The sequence below is a fragment of the Syngnathus scovelli genome, chromosome 10 (assembly GCF_024217435.2).
Source record: "Syngnathus scovelli strain Florida chromosome 10, RoL_Ssco_1.2, whole genome shotgun sequence".
NCBI classification, from domain to species: Eukaryota; Metazoa; Chordata; class Actinopteri; order Syngnathiformes; family Syngnathidae; genus Syngnathus; species Syngnathus scovelli.
The window spans coordinates 7,628,487-7,642,073 of NC_090856.1; the positions used below are offsets into that span (position 1 = coordinate 7,628,487).

The 13,587-nt window shown below is 39.2% G+C and overlaps 1 protein-coding gene across 3 annotated transcripts in view; it reads left to right on the forward strand.

Annotated features, from left to right (window-relative positions):
* The window catches only part of negr1 (neuronal growth regulator 1), a 92,149-nt gene that overhangs the window by 48,943 nt on the left and 29,619 nt on the right, over window positions 1-13,587 (forward strand). For all 3 annotated transcript variants that reach the window (XM_049732208.2, XM_049732207.2, XM_049732209.2), the window contains exons 5-6: window positions 7,596-7,716; window positions 10,486-10,634. In XM_049732208.2, the coding sequence (XP_049588165.1) occupies window positions 7,596-7,716; window positions 10,486-10,634 (270 nt within the window). The remainder of the gene's footprint in view (window positions 1-7,595; window positions 7,717-10,485; window positions 10,635-13,587) is intronic.

Genomic DNA, 13,587 nt, shown 5'->3' on the forward strand with positions numbered 1-13,587 from the left:
CATGAATAGATCTACAAGCATCCGAGTCTGTCACTGCCGCTTCCAAAACCCAAGATGGCAAATCACAAGCCAATAAAATACCATCAAATAGACAACTGAACACACTTGTACGGTCGAAAAGGACCAAATGAGTAACCTCATCTATCACTTGTTACGGCAAGTCATTTGTGTGTGATCCAAACTTATTACCCGGTTCACACTGATGGAGTCTCTTACCTACACTGCTACTCCATCATGATGTTCCTGGCTATGCACAAGCCATGTGCATTGAACCAGTCAGATAACAAATGCTACGGGGATTGAAAATTATAGAGATGAACAAAGGCTGTCTGTGTATTGTTGGCATGGAGACAAGCTGAGATCTACTATACGTGCTGAATCAATCAAAACACATAGTTAAGGAATAACATTTTGAGGGCTGCATGTTGAAGACGGATGTCGAAGAGGTCAGTGTTAGCTGGGTTTTACAAAAATTGGGTGAAATTACACCACTCACTGTGATGTACTGTATTAGCACAATATGTGGCTAGTATTATTGATAAACATACCATGCATGGATAAAATTGTATCATGCTAACAGCAGGTGAAACTCTTCCTAAACAGGTCGTAAACATCAGTCAATCGTGACTGTATTATTTTTTTTCTCCCATAATAACAGCATCTCATATCATGGGTTAACAGTCTAATTAAATATTTGGCCAAACAATTTCTCTCTAATTTCAAAACAATTCATTTTAGAGGGCATAACAGGGCCATTAACCTCGGAGCTAATCACAGATTAGGGCCATTAATTAACATAACCAAGTAATGAAAACAAACTTAAGCCCCGGCACTGAGCTATGGTAAAACCCACTAACACTAAGGCTGGCGTTTGACTTTCTGTGATACAAACCATTAGAAATAGAGATTGAGGCATCTTCATAGAGTCCGCTGTTTAACCTCTGTTTGAATTTCTTATGGTTTCCTCAAGGCTGTAATCATCTGACCACATTACTGGTAATTTAATTACCAGCTTCCTTTGCCTCTTGTCTTTGTACAATCTGCTGATGAATGAATTAGGGATGATTTTTTTTTTTTTTGTATCCAACAGATAAGGGTGAAAGGTGGCAGTCGTCCAGAGACTCACCCTTTATTTCAGATTGCTGAAATTCCCTGCTTGGCTAAAATGTTAATCTACTCAAATGTTTTCATCTTAAAGCCGCGACCAGACAATTTGAAGGAATACAGCACAGACAGGCAGAGTTGTTAGCTTTGTGCTCCATACACGTCTTCCTATGATCCTTTATAGTCAAATGCCCCAATTCGATTCAACTCATTTGCATTCATTGATCTGAGACCTCCACAGGTTCCTCATACACTTACATCACAGAATGTTAACTGCATTGACTTTCTGAAAATATTCCTGTATAGTTAAACTTAATATTGTTCAGTATTGATTGACCAAATCAACCGCATTTGATTTATTTGCTATCAAAAGATTTGGCTATACACCTAGACCATTCCTGGCCATGTATATGCCTGTTTCCTCCCCAGTGGCCCTGCAGCTGTAAATTCTGCTTACTTACACAATAACCAAGTTTATATTGTTTTTCTGCTTATAATAACTAACTAAGCACTGATTATGATTAATAATTGATTATGATCCTGCATTTTAGATTGGGTGAACTTCAAAGATCTTCTGCTGCAGTGCAGATAAACTCTGATCACTAATGAAACGCAGATACCCGATTTAAATCTTTGGAATGATTAACTTCACTGTGTTCCTTGTTTGTTCCAAGCCTACAGTTATCCCCAAAAGCCCCCATGTTGTTTGGACCATTTTAGAAGTACGATATAGGAGCGAGTGTATTGGTAGAGATGTCCAGGACATTATTTCATTCACAAACATTATTTGTTTCTCCTAATGGCATAAAATTAAACAGCGCTTAGTCTCACCTAAGCATATTTACACAGTATTAACATTATTCTTTGCCAATCATTGTGCACTGTAAATTTGCTTAACACATAACTTTTATAGCATGTGTGTGGACCGTGTCCTTGCATTTCAATGTGTGTGTTTGAAAAATTGCTTCGGTGAGCTGGGAGACATTACATGTTGATCAAATTGAAAAATACTGTTTGTTGATTACACTACATGTTAATTAGATCGAATTTGATATGAGGGGGGAAAGTTCCAGTTGGTCAGCAGTATCTATGAACACGGTGGCGTACAAATTACAACTTTTAAGAGGAGACTTCAATGAAATGGATTCTGATCCAATTCTAAGTAGTCATTGCCCTCAAGCTGTTGGGATGGAAATCTGTCTCTCTACATCTCTCCAGAGCTCTCATCGTGATTGCTATTTAGATTTCTTGCTGCTTTTAGAGCACGGTTAAATGTGCAAAATCTTGATCTCTTGCAAATTAAATGGTCTTGTTAGTTCCACTTCAGAGTAAATTGACACGGTCACTTTCAGCTTCAGCTTTCAGTATAGGCATAACCTTGCTCGGAGGCGTCTCCGACGTTCCTCCGGCGAGAGCGAGGCGCGTTCTATCTCCATGGGTTCAGGCCAGTGTTCATGAAGCACTGGCTGGCGAGGAAAGGGTTTCGGGTGGGCGGCAAGGGGTCTCCAAGACACGTTGACGTCACGGCAGCGGGGGGCGGGAGTAGACTTTGTCTCCTTCTCACACAGTCTTGACCAGATCTGCCGAGCCACTCGTGCGGCCAGGTCCATGGCGTCCTCAAGGGTCCGGGGGCGCTCATAGGACACCATTTCATCTTTGACGTGTTCGCAAGACATGGCAGTGACAAGGGCCGGTGATTTTCTTGATTGGGGGCGTGGCTGGGTGGCAGGTGACGCAGGCATGTGACAATATTGTATTGCATTTTTAATGTTTATAGTCAACTCATCTTCACAAAAATAAATGGGAAAAAAATATGTGACAGGGCTACTTTATAACAAAAAGGCCGGTCTGGATCACTGTAAAAACATGTCAGACGAGCTAGTAATGCTTTAATATAGCTAAAATATGTACTTTGCCATGTTAAAGTTATTAGACATTTGCTTAGCTTTCTTAAAAGTCATTACTAGTCAGCTCAAATACATGTCTCCTATTAATTCGACTAATTACTTGCAAAAGGCAGTTTTAACAATTGACAGCTTTCTTTTGTGGTCCTCATCCAATAACCTCTGAATCTCACGTGTGTATTAGCATACCTTTAACTGTTTTGTGCTAAAATCACACAATAGATTGAATGCCTCATAGGAGCTGCTCAATTCTGGGCCTAAGCTGGTTATTTATATGCCTTTCATTAAATAAAACAGGAAGAACACAATGTTCCCTCGCAGTTCTGAATGGAAATCTTATTGAATTAATAAATCTTGGCAGTAGAACCATTCCTGACTGACAATAAAAAAAAAAAAAAAAGAGGACAGTGAAGCCCACAGATGGCAGTTGAGAACAGTGTCTCTGTGTGTAAGCTGATAAGTCATGCACTGATGAGTCCATTTCCTAATTGCGGTGCAAACTCATTTTCCAATCTGACTGAAGAGATAGGGATGTTAATTGATCTTTTAATTAAAAAAATTCTTGTGTGCTCATGGTACTTTTGTATTATGTAGTATATAAATAAATTCTGTGAAAAGGATGGTACTCACCTTAGCAATTTTCTGGACATAACTGTGATCAAATGTGACCCGCTCTGGCTAAAATAGACTGCACATTGCTACAATTAGTTTCCAGTAATGGACAATAATAAATTGGATAGTTACAAATTTGTATTTTAAGATTAGCCTACGAAGGTCTCTATTTTCATTTCCCAGCAGCCCAAACGTTACAATTGTAGTCAAAGTGTATAAAATTAAGAGATTAGTAAGCAATGGTCATCGTTAGCTAGTGTGTTTTTAGTCAACTTGTGAGCTCGTCTTGGGAAAGCAAATTCGGTCTTAAAATAACTCTCCTAATATAATTTCATAATAAAATGTTTGAAAATGCACATAGCAAACAATAAAAGGAAAAAAAGTACGTTATAATGTGACACTGTAGCACTAAAATAGAAATTGCACAGCTGTGTTTTCAGCTGGAGCCCATACTTTGTTGAATACCTAAACATAATCATTGTTCAGATTCAAATGAATATTCAGACTTCAACACAAGCGCTATAAAATAAAGCTACAGCTTTAATTTTTTTAATTTTAAGGCATATATTTCCCTCTGAATAGTACAACCGTTAGCGCATTATCACAAGATTTTCCAAATATTAAATTGAGTGACTAGTCTGGCCAATCGTTTATTCACTTCTGGCTGCTACAAATTATTGTCAGAGTATTGTAATTTTACATTACACACATCCCCAACGTACAAACATCTGGCCCTCAGTCTTGCAACACACCAATTAATCATTGATAGTCCCTTGAGGCTTCTTAAGGTGAGTGATTTTACATTAAAGTTTGATGCAGTCTGAACACGACCTGGCCATGAATATTACATTGAGGGTCAAACATTTTACTAATCATTAACATGCGGATGTTTGTTCACTTTGCAGGGATGCACAGTTGGAGACCTTGCATTTGTTTAGACGACAAGCTCAGCATAATATAGACACGAGGAAATTTGGTTTGTAATCGACCCACAACTGGCCATTTATCATCAAGCAGTACCACGGAGGCCACATTTTTCAGCCGCGTGTGTATGTGTGTGTGCTATTCTTGGGCCCAACCCCTCACCTCAATCTGGTGGCGACGCCATGAATCCAAGCATGATTTACAGCACTACCACAGCATTCTTAGGACATTAAATTACTTGCCTTATTGAACGTTGAGGAATTTTAGTGCACTACTTTGCATTTCTCCCCAAGCACTGAAGGCGTATTTCGCGTCATATTATGATGTAAGACATGTCATCAAGTTGAAATTGGAATAATCAGAAAGGAGAACTTTTTATAGGTGTGATCATTCTTAACAGAGCTGAGTGGCAGGACCTAATTTGAAAGATCGGATTGAATTGTTATGCATTTACAGGTAGTTTACATTGGACCACCTATCCTGTGGTATTATTTTATTTTAGAAAGGTCCAAAACTGGTCAACAGAAACTTTGCTTGCCTGAACTGATACAAATTCCTCTAATGGATGGATTGGATACCTTGTGTAGTAAACAGTTATGTAAGGTGCCCTTGATAAGAGAGAACATAATAGGTAATATATATGCTCAGCCTCTCACTGGATCAGTAAACGCTAAATCAGATTCACATACCCCACTGAGAAATCAATTTTTTAAGATCTTTGATGCAGTCCATCTTGAACACATAGACAGGTGAGACAAAACAAAATTATAATATATAGGAAATGGATCCTAATGAAAAAAGCAAATTGTCTGGGAAACCAGCCATGTCATCGATCTATTTGGGGGTAAATAATAAACCTGAAATCATCTTGGACTGACAAACCAGGAATAGAAATGGATGTATGTAATTTTCAAACTGTTCTGTATATCAATGGTTGACATTTAGCAAAAAATGATGGTTACCAGGAAAGCACATAACAGAAAGGTAGCCAGTCTGCGGTATTATCCTAAACTTCACATTATAATGCAAATGCCAAACATAGCAAAGACTAACTCAAGCTGACTCATTCAGACTGAGAAATATGTGCATGATGCCATGTGAAAATATTTCAGCAAGTGTCAGTCCAGCAGTTTAAAAAACTGTCTATTCAGAGATGTTATATTGCAAAATATATAGAAACGTTTTTGTTGTGAAAGTTTAAAATAGTGTAACATGAAAGAGTTATCTTCTCATGTTTATCTGTTAATCTGTTTTGGCAACTCAACCCGTCATGTGGTATTTGGTCTTAATATGTAAAATGATCACCAAACTGGCATGAAAATCTTACATGTATACCATCATGCTTATTCCTAATCATACATATTTCTTTACCAAAAACATTCCACCAGAAACTGATTTGATTTTTAGTTTCAGTTTGTGCTTATTTTAACAAAAGTAATCACAATAACTTGCCTCCACACTCTCAATCATTCCTACAATGTTCTTGCCTTCAGAAGCTCCCGGTAATCAATGTCGCCGCACAAAGGCATCAGTGGAAGATTATGAGAACCTACTAAACCATTGATTTTGTTCTATGTGTGATGTTCTTATTATTCCCGTGCTGTCAATCAATTCATATTGTTTATTTAATTTCCAACAGTTCATGAACCTATAAAAATGGTGTTAAATGCTTCCCACTATTTGGAAACTATCGAGTATATTCTCTTTTAATTTCCTTTTGACACACTGTAACTGTCTGTGTGTGTGCATGTTTATTTGTCTCCAAGTTGATAGTGAGGTGTGATCACCACGAAGGATTCAAATTCAGTGGGTGGGAATTTGAATCGGGTCATTACTTTTTTTTTTTTAATGTTATGCGCACTTAAAGCATGCGCACCCATTTCCACGCACAGCCAGCACGCAAAGGCAGTCAAAATCTTGCACGACCCCACAGCATGGCATCGAACATGTCCTGTCGTGATAAATGAATGGGAAAGGCCTTAGCCGACCGAACCCATCACTTGAATGTCTACCTCAGGTCTTTCAGATTAGTCAGCCCCGGCCTTGGTAGAGCGAAAGGAGTGGAATAATTGGCACACACATGCAAGGACATAAAATCAGCAGAGTCAAGTCATATGAGAGTGTTCATTAGGTTGCAGCAGAATGTTGGTGGAAGCAAATTCATCATCACAGAGCACACTGTCACCTCTCTCGGCCTCTCCTACGCGATCGTAGTCCGCGTTCACAAAAGCTCACATGGATCTTTTTTATACTGCTCACATCTCTTGCATCCCACCTCATCTGTCAGCTGTCTATAGACTCTTACAGGTTAGAAAAGAGCTAACCCTTTGGATATATTCTACAATAGATCCTAGATTTCTTTTCTTTTAGATATTTCAGCTGTAAGAAAGCTTTAGGTAGAAGGCTGATAATCAGAAGATATTTGAGCACCGTATCCAGTAATAGTGACCAACACCACCTCTGCATGCTGAGCTGATCTTATTCTCTTCGTGTTTTCTTGAGTCTTATGTACCTACACACTGGTTTGCAAAGCCCTTAAAGGAGGATATTGTGGATAAGAAAAAAACATGCATTACACAGATAAGGGGAATCCAATGCTCATTAAGTGTTAAATTGTAACAGTGAATGTAACACATTTTATCTTGAAGAGGACAAACAGCAGCTGCTGTCAGAATTGTATTCTTTATTGTTATTGCACATGAGTTCTATTTCTTTCTACCTCCACGACAATGGAATCGAGATTTTCTTCACATTTCTTCACATAAAAGGAGCCTCATTCTGCATTCACAGAACCTGCTGCCGCCATTGAGTCTTTGAACTCCCATTAGGCCGTTTATCACCATCCAGTACGAGTCATTTCATTTTCCCAACATTGGCGACGGATTCTCACTCTGAGAAGTTTTGTAAAATGTGAACATTGACTGCGGTATTAAAAGGCTGTCATTTTGTGTCTGTTTTTTCTCAACCAAACCGCATATGTTAGCACTCTCAACTGTAGAATAACAATCAAAATGTGTTTTTCTCTAACATATTTGTTTTTCTTTTCTCCAGTTGCCCCATCCATCCATGAGATGAAAAGCCATGGTGTTGGTTTGGGACGCACTGCTCTGCTAAGGTGCGAGGCAGCTGCTGTGCCTTCACCAACATTTGAGTGGTACAAAGGGGAGAAAAGGTGAGCCGAGATTGCTTTAGCATCAATGGTCACATGAATGAGCTGTGTTCCATTTCTTCTGCAGAAAAGTCTGTCCTCTGTCACGACTTTAATTCACACCAAGAATGATTTTTATGGGGTTTTGGCCTAAAAAAATGATACAAAGTAGAGTTCAGAAAATGATTTCAATATTTTTCAACTTAATTATCAATCGTTTTCCATTTATTATCAGTCCTGTGTAGGTACTATTTACAATAAGTATGGAATGAATGCAAAAGTTTATAAATAATCCCTGTCTAATGTTTTTTGAAGTAGGAGTTAACACTTTGCCGGTATTCTATCACTGATAACTACAAGATTACTTGATGTTACAGGCAATGCATTAGCATAATTAAAGAGGTGCCTTTCTTATCTGTTTTCCCTCAGAAGGAAAATGGTTTGTCATTCTGTTTGGCTGGCTGCTAGGGAGAGCTCGCATAAATGTAGCCGATAAAGCCTAATAAGACCTTCCCTGGCAATCCTCTGAAATTTGTCTCTGCATATACATTACTCATTTTACACCCAAGTATCGTTGGGTTAGAAAAGAAAAACATTATTTGATCGTTCCTTTTGAGCACAACTTCAATCACTTGCTCCTTCTGTGTAATCATGCAATCAATTAATTAAAATCACTAAGGAGTCAAGCTGCTAGGAGTGTTTTGTAGAGTCTAAAAGATTTTTATTTTCGGTGACTTCCTACTTGGTGATATCTCAATCTACCCTTTATCAATTAAAGGACAGAAGTACCGTAATTTCTGGACTATAAGTTGCTCTGTAGTACAAGTCGCACCAGCCATAAAATGCATGAAAAAGACATACAAGTCGCACTGGAGTATAAGTTGCATTTTGGGGGGAAATATATTTGCTGAAATCCAACACCAAGAACAGACATGTCATCTTGAAAGGCAATTTAAAATGAAAATAGAATAGAGGCAACAGGTTGAATAATTGTACGGTATGCCAACGTTACATGACACATAAATAATGAACTGAGAACGTACCTGGTATGTTAACAAAACATATTAAGAGTTATTCAAATAACTATAGCATCAATAACATGCTAACAAGTTTACCAAACCATCCGTGTCACTCAAAATCACTAAATCCAATGAAATCTTCATCTTCGGTGTCACTTAAAACAACTCCGCTAACTCCCGAAGTAGAAGATGCAGCGCTTCCTCTTCAACGTGGCTTACGTGAGACTCATCGTCAATTCCAGTTCCAATTATTCCACCGGCCTAGAGCGGCCTCTTGCGGCTTAGTGTGAAAATAACAGGTGAAATGATATAATGTGTTAATTGATAAATGATATAATAAATTATATAATGTGTTAATAATTTCACACATAAGTCGCTCCTTATAGTCATAAGTCAAACCCCCGGCCAAACTATGAAAAAAACTGTGATTTATAGTCCGGAAAATACGGTATGTGGTCTTCATTGTTCAGCACAAAAAACAATAGGATTAGTGTCTGTACAACACCAAAGTAGGAGAAATCAATGGCCACTTTTTTTTTTCCCAGTGTGTTCTTTTTTTGTCTATCTGTTTTACGGCCTTAACATCATTTCAGTGCTGCTGTAAGTTTGCCACTGTTAAAAAGCATAACACTCTTTGACAAACTACTTTTCATGATCTGTCACTGCTTTGAATGGAGGCGAGGGAGTCTTTCATGTGCATGACTGGGTGGTGGTGCTTTCAATCTGAATGAGAAGCTTGAGGAGTTGTTTAATGTTGACCCAAAAAAGAGAAAAGCTCACTTGGAGGCTACCATCAAGATTATTAGTGAGGCTGTCACGTTGGGACATCGCTTGACAAAAGGTCTAATGAAGTGGGTTAAGGCACAGTTCCTCATACTATAAACAAAGGAGTTAGGGTAGTATATACAACACGCCTGCTCTGTGAAGTATGAGGATTATGACAAGCGTACTTTCTTAAGAAAGGGTTTAGTTCAAGAAATTGCAAAGGCTTGAAATTGAACATATTTTAATGTAATCATAAAATTATTATCATTTGAATGAATCAAACAAAAGTATTGTTTTTAATTATTTTCACAAAGATGTTTTTCATTTAAAAATATGATTTTAAAATGTTTGCATTTAAAAATATTTTTTGATGTCCTTATATTTCTGAAATGAAGTAAAATGAGTAAAAAATATATACATAGTACATATTACAGAAAATATAACACTTGAATGTTAACAGTTTGAGTCATTGTCTTCTTGATGCATTTCAATAGATTTGTGAGGCTATTTTGGAAGAAACAATTTAGATAAATACTAACAATTTAACAGCACAATTATGTTAAACATTTAAAATGCAGAGCTGCCAAATGTTACGAAAATATCTGAACGCTAACTCGTTTCGTCCGTAACACGTTATGATTGTTCTGAATATATTAAAAAGCAAGTTATTTTGAGCCTCGAATTCTGCAGGATTTTAAATATAATTCCGCACACTGTTTCAAGCTATAAATGACTGTTAATTTTGTAACACAGCATAACATAATAAACTTATATTGTAACGTAAAGTAGCACCGATCTTGTTCGTCATTTCACCTTCCGTTTCAAGGCTTCAGATCTGACTCACCAAGGAATAACTTGACCAGCTGAAGAGGCTATTGAAGTGCCACTTAGTGTCAGGATGACAAACATTTGCGCTGTCCTTGACACCTCTCTCCTCCCCCTTGACATTTTCTGCACATGTGGGTGAGAAATAAAAGCTTAATGTGTTGTCATTGTGCTCGTTTTTCAGGATTATCAAGGGCCAGGGCATTGAGATCAAGAGCCTCAGTTCCAGATCAGTCCTAACAGTGACCAACATGACCGAGGATCGTTACGGAAACTACACGTGTCTTGCTACCAATAAACTTGGGACCGCTAACGCCAGTGTGCCTCTCATCCGTAAGTTCCGTTACACCGGATTTTTTTATTCTCATTTTTGTGCTGGTTTGTTAAAGAATCTTTTGGCTTCTAAAAGCGGTTTATGACCTCGGAAGCATTTATACCAGAGGAAACCCACAACTAAGCACTATTTCAACTTTTTGCCCACACATCCTCACCGGCGTTGCAGTGCGTGTTGGCCCGCCAACTCTTTTATTCGCTTTTATTCTTTTCAACTCACCACTCTTGCTGCTTGTATCGAGCATATCTTGTCTGTGTGTTGCTGTGGGTCTACTTTGAAATTTTGCATGAGCATTGACATTTAGTTTCACTTCAAGATTAGCACAATTGCAGCACAGAGGTCAGCGATGTTAAGATGAATGCTGAGAAGGCAGGCTGACCCCGATTGCAAGAGAAGACTGCAAGGCAAACCTTTCCTAACTTTTTTATTTTTTAAATATATCAAACTAGGTTCAAAAGGTGGAGAAGACTAAAAGCCAAAATACTGGCGCATAAATTGTCAGACATCACAAGAATAGTTATTACTCAAGGCAAGAGACTACCACACAATAAAGATGACTGAAATATTGTATGATTGAAAACCATGGAAATTTGAATTGTGTATTAACACAGACAAACTACTGAGACCCACTTGGCATTAATTATCACACAGACGTCTTGCAAGACTCAACTCTAAAAGCGAGGATGAATATATATATTTTTTTAGCAAACCGTCTGCAAGAAAATACCATCGATCCATTCCCTTCCACTTATCTGAGGTCAGGTCATGGGGGCTGCATCTTAAGCACTTCCCTCAGCCACATCGTCCACTCCTCTGAAGAAATTGTGAGGCATTCCCAAGCCAATTGGGAGACGTAGTATCATCCCTGAGTTGTCCTCCTTTCAGTGAGATGTGCCCTAAGCACTTCTCGAGGGAGGCATTCGGGAGGCATCCTAACAAGATGCCCGAGCCACCTCATCTGGTTCTTCTCAATCCAGAAAAGCAGAAAATCGTATGATTCAGTTTTACCACCCTATCTTTATGGGAGCGCTTCGACATCCTGTGTAAGAATCTCATTTCGACCCACAGCAGGTGACCATAGGTGAGGGTAGGAACTTAGATTGGCCAGTAAATCGACAGACCGATACAGAGCCTGCACCACTGCCAATGCTGCACTGATCTGCCTGTCAATCTTCTGTTCCATTCCTTCCTCACTCGTGAACAATACTCCAGAGGGCACTTCACCTTTTTCCGACTGAGTAGCACCGTCTCGGATTCGGAGGTGCTGATTCGTATCCCAGCTGCTTCACAATCGTTTGCTAACTGATCCACTAAGAGTTGAAGATCTCTTGAGCCAACAGAACCACATCACTTGCAAAAAGGCAAACCCTTTGGCTGCACCTAGATATTCTGTCTGTAAAGGTTTTGACATGGTCACGAAGTCTCTCATGGAACAGGATCCATCCATCCATTTTCTGAACCGCTTAGTCCCCACGGGGGTCGCGGGTGTGCTGGAGCCTATCCCAGCCGTCATCGGGCAGTAGGCAGAGGACACCCTGAACTGGTTGCCAGCCAATCGCAGGGCACACAGAGACAAACAACCATTTGCACTCGCACGTAGGGACAACTTGGAGTCTTCAATCGGCCTACCAAGCATGTTTTTGGGATGTGGGAGGAAACCGGAGTGCCCGGAGAAAACCCACGCGGGCCCGGGGAGAACATGCAAACTCCACACAGGGAGGGTCGGAGGTGGAATCGAACCCGCACCCTCCTAACTGTGAGACTGACGTGCTACCCAGTGCGCCACTGAGCCACCCTGGAACAGGCTCAATGGGGAAAATGGGGTGGGAAAGTTGTTTATCAATAAATGCTGCTACCTGGTTGATACCTATATTTGAACATTATTATACCGTTAACATTGACCACCTATTGCTTCCCTATTTACTTATTTACCATTGAAATTGCCATTAAAAAGGTGTTGAATAAACTAACTTTCCTTGGAGATATCCTGCACAGACACATCCCATCTTGGAGAGTCCCACATATACCTCAGAGGTTTCTCAAATAAGAAACAAGCGTGATACAGGATGCCTAGAGAGCCCGAACCTAGAATAGAATTGAACATCCTGCTGCTCTACACGCCCTCAGTAATTTTTCAAGCCAGTGTGCATTAGAGGAGGCTAGGATGTCGGAAGAAGTGGCAGAGACCAATGTGGTTGGTAAAGAGGAAAGTACAAAGCTATCTCACAAATACTGGAACAGATATGTTATCATTTTATAATCTTACCAAAATCTACAGCGATGAATCATTGAGGATAGGTCCGCAGTATGTCAGAAACGACCTAAACCTCACCCAAGGACAGAAAAACTTTGAATCAATAGGACAAAAAGTGTGGCATGAACCTTATACACCTCAAACGAGATAAATGTGTCGTCCAAACAATCGCAAACTGAATGACGGGCTTGATTGGTAGTCATAGCAGGCTTGAGCTTCGCTAGTATTACAATAACGAGCAACTAGTAAAATAAAAATAGTTTTTCAGCACAAAATGCAGACAGCTGTACAAATTATGCGGTCATCAAGCAAAAATAAAGTGTAATGATACAATGGTGGTTGTGTATGTAGACGATGGAGAAAATTGTCATACAATTCAAGCCTGCATGCCACTAACCGGCAAAGGTTCGCAATCGTTTGTGACCTTAACTGAATGCTGACGAAAAATCATCATTAACAATGTTAAAATTTGCCACTTTGTGGGATACAGGCTGGGTAAAGAGACCAGTGGTTCAGGGAGTACGATAGAAGCCGAATGTGCAAATGATGTAAAGAGCATGTTAAAGTGTCCAGTGGTGTGGAAGAGCGATCAATAACAGTTATACAAATATTTAGCTGTGGCAGTTTTCTTACTCTTCCTATTAATATGTCATTGTCATCGTCATCATCATTGATAAGGCAGATGATTGTGGTGTCGT